Source organism: Crocodylus porosus, unplaced genomic scaffold (assembly GCF_001723895.1).
Source record: "Crocodylus porosus isolate Cpor-Errol unplaced genomic scaffold, CroPor_comp1, whole genome shotgun sequence".
NCBI classification, from domain to species: Eukaryota; Metazoa; Chordata; order Crocodylia; family Crocodylidae; genus Crocodylus; species Crocodylus porosus.
In genome coordinates, this window is record NW_017728918.1 from 75,295,381 (window position 1) to 75,307,012 (window position 11,632).

Below are 11,632 nucleotides of genomic sequence, written 5' to 3' on the forward strand. Positions count from 1 at the left end.
TCAAAAAGGATGTGGAGAATCTTGAGAGAGTCCAGAGAAGAGCCACGCGCATGAGCAGAGGTCAGGAAAACAGACCTTACAGCTACAGGCTGAGAGCTATGGGACTCTTTAGCCTGGAAAAGCGCAGGCTTGGGGCGATCTGATGGCCACCTATAAGTTTATCAGGGGTGGCCACCAGTACCTGAGTTAACGATTGTTCTCCAGAGCCCCCCAAGGAATGACACGGTTGAATGGTTATAAACTCCTGCAAGACCATTTCAGGTTGGACATAAGGAAGAATTTCTTTACTGTCCGAGCCCCCAAGGTCTGGAACAGCCTGCCAGCGGAGGTGGTTCAAGCACCTACACTGAATGCCTTCAAGAAAAAATTGGATGTTTATCTTGCTGGGATCCTGTGACCCCAACTTACTGCCTGCCCTTTGGGGGCTGGACTTGATGATCTTCCAAGGTCCCTTCCAGCCCTAATGTCTGTGAAATCTGTGAAATATTATTATTCAATACAAGTTTATGGAATATCTATTCATGTTATATTTTCATGGGTGATTGAAGTCAGTGTTAACCTAGTGTTGAAGGGGATGTGGAGTCAGGGTTCCTGAGTTTCTCAGTGACTTGCTGTAGTATACAAGTCAACTTACTGTTTCCTGTTTGTATCTTCTTCTTCTGTGTCCCTGTATCAGTTTTATAGTTGAATAAAACAATAATTACCTCAGCCAAGTATTGAAATATAATGCATGTTTATAAAATGCTCTGACATTCTGTGAAAATTGTAATATACCAACTACTACTATGTGTCCTTAAAAGCAATGGTCATAGTAGGAAAATGACCTTTCAAATTTCATCTACTATCATTTCTCTTATGAAATTAAAATCAAGTCTTAAGTGTATGCTACCAAAAAACTCTCTCTCCATTTCTTTTAACTTTGTATCTTGAGTGGCTCATGAAAGTATGCAACAAAAAATCACTACATTCAGTAGCAGTAAAAGGAAAAATTAAATACACAGATTAGGACTGTGTATACATATTTAAATTATCTAGGGCAATTCTAGTGGCTTTTTTTATGGTAGAAAAACTTACCCTAAACAGACATTCAGATGCTGAGGTGCTCCACAGCCAGGGGGTCTCTGTGCACACATCTTGGCCAACTTTGCAGATCCCCCAATCTGCCTTGTGACAGATGACAGAAGTGTACAGGGCAACACTGATTCACTGCCAGAAATTGTTTCACAGGCTGGGGCCCCTTGCAGCACAATTTGGGGATTGAGACGGAGCTCGCTGTTCAGCAGGAGCAGTAGAATCCAGCCTGAGTGACACACTGTCTCCCTGGACCTGTCTGGGGGCTGGAATCAAAACACATTGGGAAGCCTGAGGGCTGTGCTGTGGCTTCTCTCGGAAGGTAAACATACAGGAATACAGTCTTCCTGGAGAAACTCTCTTGGGAGCCATTTAACTTTGGTTGTTCCTGGGTGGTTGTGTTTTCTGGAGTGTCCAGTGTTGCTTTGGGAAAGAAATCCTGAATATCTGTACACTCATGGTTTCTACTGGGAGAGCAGTGACTGAATGTAGAAACTGAATGTCTGTACATGGTCTAGCATTATTGCAGCTTCCAGATTGAGAAATGCTTGTTCAAAAATTAATTTACAGGTAGAAGTTTCTACCACTTTGTTAATTTGGCCATATTCCGTATTGTGCCGTTTGTTTAGAGTAAATAAAATATGGCTACCTTTTACAAGAAAAATGAAAACTGAGAATCCAGTACCTGTGAAGATGCATCCATTCAGGATTCTTCTTTTTTATAAAAGTTAGATTCTCTTTCTCTAGGCAAATTAAAATTTTAACTTTATAAAGGTCTTGGCTTATAAGATGAGGGGTAGTGGAAATGTACTGTGGATCTTAAAAATACCTGCATGCACATCTGAGATGCTTTCAGTGCTGGAAGTATGCTATATTTGTTGCAGAGGAATACCTCAGCCAGTTTCATGTCTCACCTATGCTTGCAGAGTTTAAGTTGTCTTACAGTTTGGTATTAGTTGTTACCAGCCCACACATGCTGGAAGTTTATTGTGCTGGAGCAATTGTTTACTCAAGTATTCTGCTTCAGGTAATATCAGAGGTCAATCTGTATTCCACTTACTATGAAAATCTTGGCTTCAGGAAACATTCAAAATATTTCAAATATTACATTCCAAAACAACAATCTTAAATTCAGAGTGTTTCTATCCTACAGCAAAATTTGAAACATTGGGAATCTGAGTTTGATATAAAGATACAGGAGAGTTACCAGGGGAGAACTTAGATCATGATATAAATGTTGGGCCTTGTGACTATTTGTGTTTCACATGAAACAACCTTAGTAGATGCTGACATCATAGTAGAAGAAAGCATGGCAGAAACTTATCTCATGTCTCCTTAATAGATATGTTGTGGCTCACTCTTTTGAGGGGTTAAGGATGGTCTACAAGCAGAAATGGATGTTCATTTATCCAAAATAAAGCAGTAAAAATAGTTTAACATTATTCACAATTATAATTTTAAAATACTTAAGTATTTGAGACTGAAATTCCTTATAGTAATCAGTAAATGCTGCACCGTTGAAAAAATATACTGAATAACAATTTTGTAATATGACATTCTAATACATTTCTGATAAATTCTGGGTTTATATTTTCCAATTTGTTTTCTTGCTGCAAGTAGAATATGACACCAGTTTCATCTATGAGTCCACATAATTAAAAGCTTTACCTTCAAGGTGGGGAAGCTCCTCTTCCCTCTTTATGAAGTTTGTTCTTGTAAAGCAAGAGCCTGACTTTGCTCTAATTTCAATTGAGAATAATTGGAAAAGGAGGTTTATTGATAGTTTAAATCAGAGGTTCTGAACCAGGGGTAAATGTACACTCAGGGGGTATGTGAAGCCTCATCGGGGATACGTGGGATATATTTCATACATTGTCTAATACAGGTTGAAGGGCCTAAAAAAACATCTTGACAATTTGAAATTGCCCATGCATGTGGAAACCAGATATCCTACTTCTGCTCCATGCCTCGACCTCACACCGGAGGGGATACATCTCTCCTAGGGGATATGTGAGACCAAGGTGTATGTCGACTGAAAAAGGTTCAGTACTGCTGGTTTAACTGCTGTTTATAAAGTTAGCTCCTGGGCTGCGTTGCTTATTCCTTTTTCGTTACACTGCTGGTAACAGTTGTATCTCTTGCCAGTGTTGAGAGAGAAAGATCGCTCTTTAGAATTTGGTTTAAAAGTGGGCCCAAACAGCTGCTTCCTCTTGGATCTCTCCCCAAAAAGATATGGTGGGTCTTTGCCTTGTCCATATCTATCACTAATTAGTAATCATTAAAAAAAACTGCTAACGGTATACAAATAAAGCAGTTTATTAAATTGCAACGCACAACAGCTAAGCAAGTAACACATCTACACATCCGGTTCCCACAATGAACCTTACCAATACAATAATATATTTACTCAAGGAAACTTTATTAGGCTCGTGTCCCTGCCTCTGGTCTCCCGAGCATGGTCTGCTCCTCAGGCAACTCCTCCTGGTTGTGGGTTACCTTCCCCTCACAAATGAGGAGTAACCCACAACCAGGACAAGAGTGTGGGGAAAAAAGGAATGGGTGATACTTACAATAAGAAGTAGAGGGCTGCTGCACACATGGAGGCAAAGAAACCCGGGGGCGAAACCTATCTAACTCTAGCGACAGTTCACTGCATTAGGGGAAGGAAATTAATGGCACATCACAGGTCACTGAAATCTAGCATGGTATGCCTCTGCAGTGCACCAGCCAAAGAAGCCAGTCACTCTGTCTTAACTCTCGCTCCAGTCTCTCAACCTAGCAACGTAACCACCAATTCCCTCACCAAACACCTTCCTCCAGTCTCTCAGACCCTCTCCACACCCCCAGAACTCATGCAGACCTCTCAGTTCAGCCACACCACACACCCACAGTCTCACACCGACCTGTCAATCAGAGTCCCCTTTTATATGGGTAGTGCACCCCATTCACTCAGGCTCTGCACATGGCATGTGGGTGTGTGCACGACACTATTCCAGGGCTGCTGCAGGTAGCTGACATCACGCTGCAGAGGGTGGATCAGGTAGCAGTCATCTGCTGATCTACTTAACAGAGTTTCATGATCCAGGCCTGAATTTGCTCTTAACACCAGCATAAGATCAAGCAGCTCTTCCATTGTGGGTGCTTCTCTTCTCTTTTACATCCATATTCTCTGATTGCTAGGTTTCTTTTCTGTTAATTTTTTCATTAGCCCAAGTATAATAGCTTCCTTAGTAAGTTTAAAACAGTTGTATTTTCCTTTTGTGCTATGTTCGTTAATCATAAAATCATAGAAAATTTAGGGTTAGAAGCAACCTCAGGAGATCATCTAGTTCACCTACCCCCACCTCCCTGCTCAAAGCAGGATCATCTAGGTGTGCCAAGAAAAATGGTTAAAAAATATTTCTTTAAGTTGCTGCTCTGGGCTCTCTGAAGCAGCCACAGATCTCAGTGCCTGGCTGAGTTTGTGAAGCTTTGTGAAGCTCTCAGCACCACCACAGACATGAGGGCAAGGTCAGCAGAACAGAGACAGCATCCCTGCATTCTCTTTTTTCTTTCTCTCCCTCTTTTTCTCTCTTTTCTCATTTGCTTTTTCTTTCTCTCTCTTCTCTCTTCGTTTTCTCTCTCTCTCTCCTCTGTTTCTCTGTCTCCGTCTCCCCTCTGTAGTGGGCAAACTGAGTTATACTAAGGCCATAGTCCAGGCCTTCCTGAAACTAAGCAACAAAATTGAACAACATACCCTCTGTGGCACTGGGAGATGTGAGCTGTGATTGGGCACTAGGCAAGCAAGGCACAATAATTTCCATATAAGGAATGTGTCTGGCACAGTGCCAGGGGATGGGTGCACCATATAAGGAATGCTTGGCACAGACCAGGGGATTGCACAGTTTGAGGTCAGAAAGTTACAGAAGTAGTGGACAAACAAAGAGACAGTGTGTGTTTTGTGTTGCCACCCTGGGGAGAAAGGAGCAGCCTTAGAATTCTTGTTTGAACAGCAGGGATTCCAGAAACTAAGATCCCACACACCCAGTAGGGGACCTGAAACCTGGTACCCACAAAGGTCGCTGCTGTAACATCTAAGGAGCTGCTTGCCATGTTGTATTATGGGGAAAAACTTGTAATAAAGCTTAGGGGTTACTATTAAAGTTCACTTGATACCACATTGGACAAGTTGCTCTGTCAGTCCTTGGAGGGCTCTGCCAAAAAAATCCTAGTAGTAACACCCTATCCTCTCTCCCTTCTCTCTCCTCTCTTCTTTCTCTCTCTATCACCTCCTGTACCCTCCCTTTTCCCTTTTGCTGATCACAACATGCTTAACAACAACAACAAAAAAATACACAACAACAAAGGTAGTATATGAAGTTTTATTTCTTGTCTCCAGGATTAGAATTTTTAGAAAGCCTGCCATTTACTGTTTGGGTGGAAAAAACACAATTCTCATTTATTAACTATATTAATATGCAGTGCATCCTACGATGTACCCCCCACCCTGATTTTGTTTTTCTGGCAGTCTGGCATTTTACAAGATAGACATTGCAGTTTTTTGGGGACTCTGGCCAAAAACATTGCCTACCCCTGATCTAGACCAAAGGTGCACAGCCTGTAAGCTGAATCCAGCCTGTGAAGCAATGGCCTATAGCCTGCAGGTTGGACGTTTTGCAGCAAGGGAGTGGTGTCAATTTAATACTACTACCCTCTGACTCTGCTAAATTCCAAACCCTTGTGCAGTGGGTTAGGGCCAAGCCCTGTTTCCTCCCTGTGGGACTGGATTGGGAATGAGTTATGCCTCCTCCCCCTGTGCAGCTGACCCCACTCCCCTCTGTGCTGCAAAGTGGGGCCCTGCATGCCAGGTCTGGGTGCCAAATCAGGACTGCCAGCTGCAATTGAGTCTGCAGTTGGGTTGGGCATCACCCATCCAGCCCACTGGGCAGAAAGGTTGAGCCCCACTGTTCCATATCATTCTCTTTTTTGCTTGAATAAAATAAAGTGTATTTTCCCCTCAATTGTTAAAGCAACTGAAACAAAATTAGAAAGAAAAGCTATCAAGCAATATGCCTTCAGTATTATTGCTATAATTTTTCTGTGTCTGTTTACAATGTTTGTTCAAAGCACAGTGAATATCATCTTTAGTACTGTACTTTGTAAGCATTCTTGAAATATGAGCAAGCAAATGGTTATAATTAAAAAAGGATCAACATATCAATATATTCAAAATCAACGTGGAAAAGAAACTACCTTCACTCTAAAGAGAAAGATGCAAAGTTTAATATAGAATTTACCAAGATGTTAATGGTAGTATTTTAGTTGCATATGACTTTTTTTCTCTTTGACTGAAGTTAAAAATGAAATAATAGGATAGCTGAGGGAAAATTAACAAACCTAGCAGTTAAGTCTGTTTTTATTTTACTTGCTTTGTGACTGACAATAATATTGTCTCACTGAAATGAAATTTGATATTGTTATAGTGAATAGCTAAATATTGTTTTCATTAAAAGCATTGTAGCCTAAAAATTGCTTCTGAAAAACAAGCAGCAGTGATTAATGTAATATACTCTTCTCTTTAATTGGATAGTTCAAAACAATGGAGTTTTTACTTTGAAATGAGCTGACATTTTATAGCATAAAACATTTCATAAGCCCCAAGCTTGAAATTTGGAACAGTAGCAATACAATATATTAGATTTAGTCCTAAATGTTTATTGCCGTTGATGAGTCTATTAAATTCTAAATTAAAGCTAAAGTTCTCACATCCTGCATCTTAAAATCTAATTTGTTACTGAAAGCTCTCCTTGGAGAAATATTATCAACAACAACTGGAATATATTGTTTAGAAATTGAATATAAACATTTTTCATCAGTTATAATCAGTTTTTGACATGTAAACAGATAAACTTTGTTTATTTAACTAGCTTAGAATACCCTCTATTTTACACTTTTTTTTACTAACATTTTATTACTCAAAATAGCCTATGGATCAAAAAAGTAGTAATTTATATAATACTACTAATGGAGTAGGAATTTCATTTTTTATCTGAATCATGTAGAATTGGTATAAATAACCTTGGTCCAAAGATGATGATTCCTACTTAGATTTTTTTCCAGGTAAATTGTCTTAGGTAAATTGCACGGCTAGCATAATGAAATTTGTTATCGTTTCTCCTTATATAATGCTACTGATGTAATATTTGAGAAATATACAAAACTAGATCCTGTATGATATTTCATAGTATTTTCAAATATTTGTTGCATTTTATCTTATAGGTCACTTTTCATATTGAGCCCTACAAAGATAGAGATGATCACAGTATGTACAACAATGTCAAGTACATAATAGACAAGTAAGTACTTTCTAAAATTTGGGGTTATCGGAGACACAAATAGTTTCATATAATATTTTGAAACTATAATGCAACTTGGGATTCATATAATTTGATGTGAGAATACTGAAGAAAATTTAAAGGGACTGTTTTGTTTATAAGGTAATGACAACTCAGAATAATAAGTTCTGTCATTTTTAGATCTGTCCATTAATAAGATCCATCAAGTGTTAGGACAGGAATTATGCATAGAAATACAAATGACAACATCATTTAATATTTATTATTATAATGCACTTCTTGACACCTCAAGCTGATGATTTTAACTGTTTTCATTTAAAATTTAAGCCATTCATACATGGTTTTCCTTAAAGAATTTTCTAAGAATTCTAAAGGCTGACCAATAATGACTTTAATCCAGCATGAGATTCGAAGAGCTACTAGTTATTTTGTTTATTTCTGTCACTTATGGTATCTTTCACATTGATACACTGAGTTGGTGTTTTCCTTTGAGAGAAGAGTGATAGTTATTTGTAAGACTTGACACTACATAAGTAATCTACAACATTAATTTATTAGCTCTTTGCAGTATTCAATATGTACCCTTCTAGCATATAGCAAGTCAAAAATAAGTGGATGTCCTTGTTGTCAAAACAAATGCACCTAGCTTTAAAATTCACCAAAAATCTTCAATCCTGAATCTGGCAAGGATTTTCTCCCAAATGGCATATTATTTATCAGTATTTAATCATGCTTTTACTTGCTTCCTTTATAGATATGGAGGACATCCAGCCTTTTACAGGCATAAGACCAGCACAGGCAGAATGCTTCCCATGTTTTATGTTTATGATTCTTATGTAACGATACCTGAAATGTGGGCAAATCTGTTAACTGTTTCTGGATCACAAAGCATTCGCAATACTCCATATGATGGATTGTTCATTGCACTTCTGGTAGAAGAAAAACATAAACATGAAATCCACAGAAGTGGTTTTGATGGAATTTATACATACTTTGCCACCAATGGCTTTTCTTATGGCTCGTCTCACCATAATTGGGCAAGTCTAAAATCCTTTTGTGACAGTAACAACTTAATGTTCATTCCAAGTGTGGGACCAGGTTATGTAGACACCAGTATCCGACCATGGAACAACCACAACACCCGCAATCGTGTCAATGGGAAATATTATGAAACTGCATATAATGCAGCCCTTTTGGTGCGACCAGAAATTATTTCCATCACCTCTTTTAATGAATGGCATGAAGGAACTCAAATTGAAAAAGCTATTCCCAAAAAGACTGGACAGATAGTTTACCTGGACTATAAACCCCATAAACCAAATATTTATCTTGAACTCACTCTCAAGTGGTCTGAGAAATATAGAAAGGAAAAAGAACAGTGGCTCATGTGAACTGCTATGGTCCTTGTTTCTTAGTACAATACATCTATCGTAGAGATGGAAATTACGCTGGGAGTTCTAATTCAATCAGTAAACATGTGCGTGTCATGGATATACTCAAAGAAATTGTTTTAGCCTTTGAATGTAATATATGCACTATTATTGTACATTTATTAGACTTTGGGGATTACAAATAACAGTAAGGAGCAATATCGGCATTTTAGCCTCTAGGATATTGCAAATGGATATTTTGGGAAAAGCTAGATACTTTCTAATTCATAGTATGCACATAATGCTAACAGAAGTCTGCCTAAAATAACTCATAGGTGACTCAAGTAGAATAAGAAAATCTGGCATTCATTACCTTTTGCTGCTGTATAGTTGTGTTTTAAATGACAGTGCTTTGATTACAATTTTGTCATTAATTTCATGCCAGATAGATGCCTGCTGTGTAAAATGTAATATACCTTATCTGCCATTTGTTCCATATGCATATTCCCTTTAAACATTTAACTTTTCTGTGATTATAACACCCAAAACTGGTTTTGAAATTTATAGTTTCTAAAGATTCTAGGTTCAGACATTCAGTGAAAGCTTATCAGTTTACCTCCAGATCAGTGTTTTTGATTCTGGTCCACAGTCATGTTGATAGTAAATGTCAACAAAAGTAACTGAAATTTTAAACCAGATGAGGATTAACAAAAGAACAGTAATTAAAGATGCGAAGGAAAGACGTATCAGAATAATGAATCACTGGGGGTTGGGGGAGAATCAATCTTACCCAAGATTTTTTTAAATTTTCCCCGCTGATAGATGTTTTGTTTTCTTACGGATTGCAGACTAAGAACTAATGTTTGGGTAAAGATTTAAATATTATGTCACATATTGAACAGATCATCTTTCAGAGATGGTCTTTCTTTCCTTCATGATTTTAGGAGAACATAGCACACTAGCCATTAGAACAAATTTGTCTGTTGCCCTTTGAAATCTGCTGTTTCAACTTTTCAGAGACTTTGTTGCTTTTTTGCCGTACTTAAGCACTTAACAAATCATGTCTTAATTCGAGTACCAGACAAAAATAAAGCAAAATTATTATTCTTATTTCATTTCACAGCCTCCTTAACTATAAATAAGTGCTTATGGCCAGGTCTGTGTATAAATTTACTATGCCAGCCACAGCACCCTCAAACACATGGCATTACTGGAGACAAGCTGCCTCCTAAACTAGAAAGAGAGTAGCTGCATTTGTGTATCCAGCAAGCTAATTGCCATTACTGAGTGACAGGAGTAGTTATTCTACCCATATGCTAATTAACCCGCCCACAGCAACAAACAGAAGCAGATTCACCGTTTCTGATTTGTGGATCAGTCAGCCCCTCATGCATACTTGAGGATGTTGGTGTCAAGCTTGGTACACGTACCTGATAGACATGGCCTCATACTGGTTGAAAGCTGAGAATCTCAGCCTTCAAATTTCATGAGTCATTCAGTTGTAGTTCTTGTTATTTCTGAAATGCCAGACCTTGAGAGAGTCAGTCTGGGCTCATCTCTGTCTAATAATCTAGGACTGAATAAAAAAGTCTGTACCCTTGGACCAATAGAAGTTGAGTATTTGGTCTTATAAGAACTTGTGGGTTCTCTGACAACTACTTAACCTGTGGCATAATATATTTGGATTTTTGTTTGTTTGTTTGTTTTGTTCATATTAGGCTCTGTTCCTGAACTATGGTTAATATGGGGAAACTGTTATACCTGTAAAGTCTCACTGACTTTACTGCACCTATGAAAACCCCTATTAATCTATCCATGAAATCAGAAGGCAGGATTGTGAAACCTTATGGTTAGAAAAGGCTACATTTTTTTTCTAAAATATATGTTTAAATTTAATCTCAAGTGAACATTTCTGCTAATCATTGTTAGTGACCACCTGATCTGAAAAAGGAAGGGTGGTTTTAAAACTTTTTCAACAGCTCTCAGTAGGCTAAAGGCAGCTTTTATCACTGTAACCATTCAAAGATTCTGTTTTTGTTTAAATGAAGCTTTTGAGTGCTGAATGCTCTAATTGTTTCATAGATCCAGGATCACAACTTAAAATGGTTTTGTTGTTAAACACCAAACATTACAGGGATGGAAATGCCAATTTATTTTAAACAGAAGTAAATTCTTCGCTATCACAGTAAACATACAGGTTCAGATTCACAGCTATAGCCAAGGACCATCAGGAGCAATTTAGAGAAGGAGTTGAAAAGGAACCATTTTTATGACTCACAACTGCAGTTAGTTTTGCTCTAGTTGTAGTCCATTGATGTAGCTTAGGAGTCGCCTCACAGTTTTTCTAAGCTACGCTGGCTGTCACTGACCCACAGAGTTGTTCTGTAACCCAGAGGATTATGAGAGCAGCGATATGCACTGACCATATACTACTTTGCATGTGTGAGACCCCTATACATCTTAAGTGGCACCATAGACAACATTTTGGTCTTACTATTCCAATGCATAGTCTTACTGTTCAGTGGACTGGTGCAAAGTTTGTCCTGTGCATTAGACCCATAACACCAGGTGAAGAGTATTGCATAAAATTGGGGCAGATTCTCCATTGTTCTGCATGTTGTATAGACTCCTAAGGTTAGATCCACAAAAGGACTTAAGGGTGCTGACAGACATACAGCTCCCCATTCTAACTCACAGTACTTCATGGAAAGAGCTGAGTTACAGCAATCCCCCCCAACCCATCAAACATTTGCTGTTGGGTGGGGGAAAGAATCGAGCTCCACTTTGGAGCCAATCCAGGAGGAGCTGCCTGCCTGCAGCCTCTCTCCCCTAGTGTGTCCCATCCTGTTTTCCCAC

At 38.5% G+C, this 11,632-nt stretch overlaps 1 protein-coding gene across 1 annotated transcript in view; it reads left to right on the plus strand.

Annotated features, from left to right (window-relative positions):
* Positions 1–10,889, plus strand: part of MANEA (mannosidase endo-alpha) — a 29,004-nt gene extending 18,115 nt beyond the window's left edge. The window contains exons 4-5 of the mRNA XM_019537771.1: positions 7,330–7,406; positions 8,161–10,889. Of these exons, the coding sequence (XP_019393316.1) occupies positions 7,330–7,406; positions 8,161–8,797 (714 nt within the window). The 3' untranslated portion in view covers positions 8,798–10,889. The remainder of the gene's footprint in view (positions 1–7,329; positions 7,407–8,160) is intronic.
* The last annotated feature ends 743 nt before the right edge of the window (positions 10,890–11,632 follow it).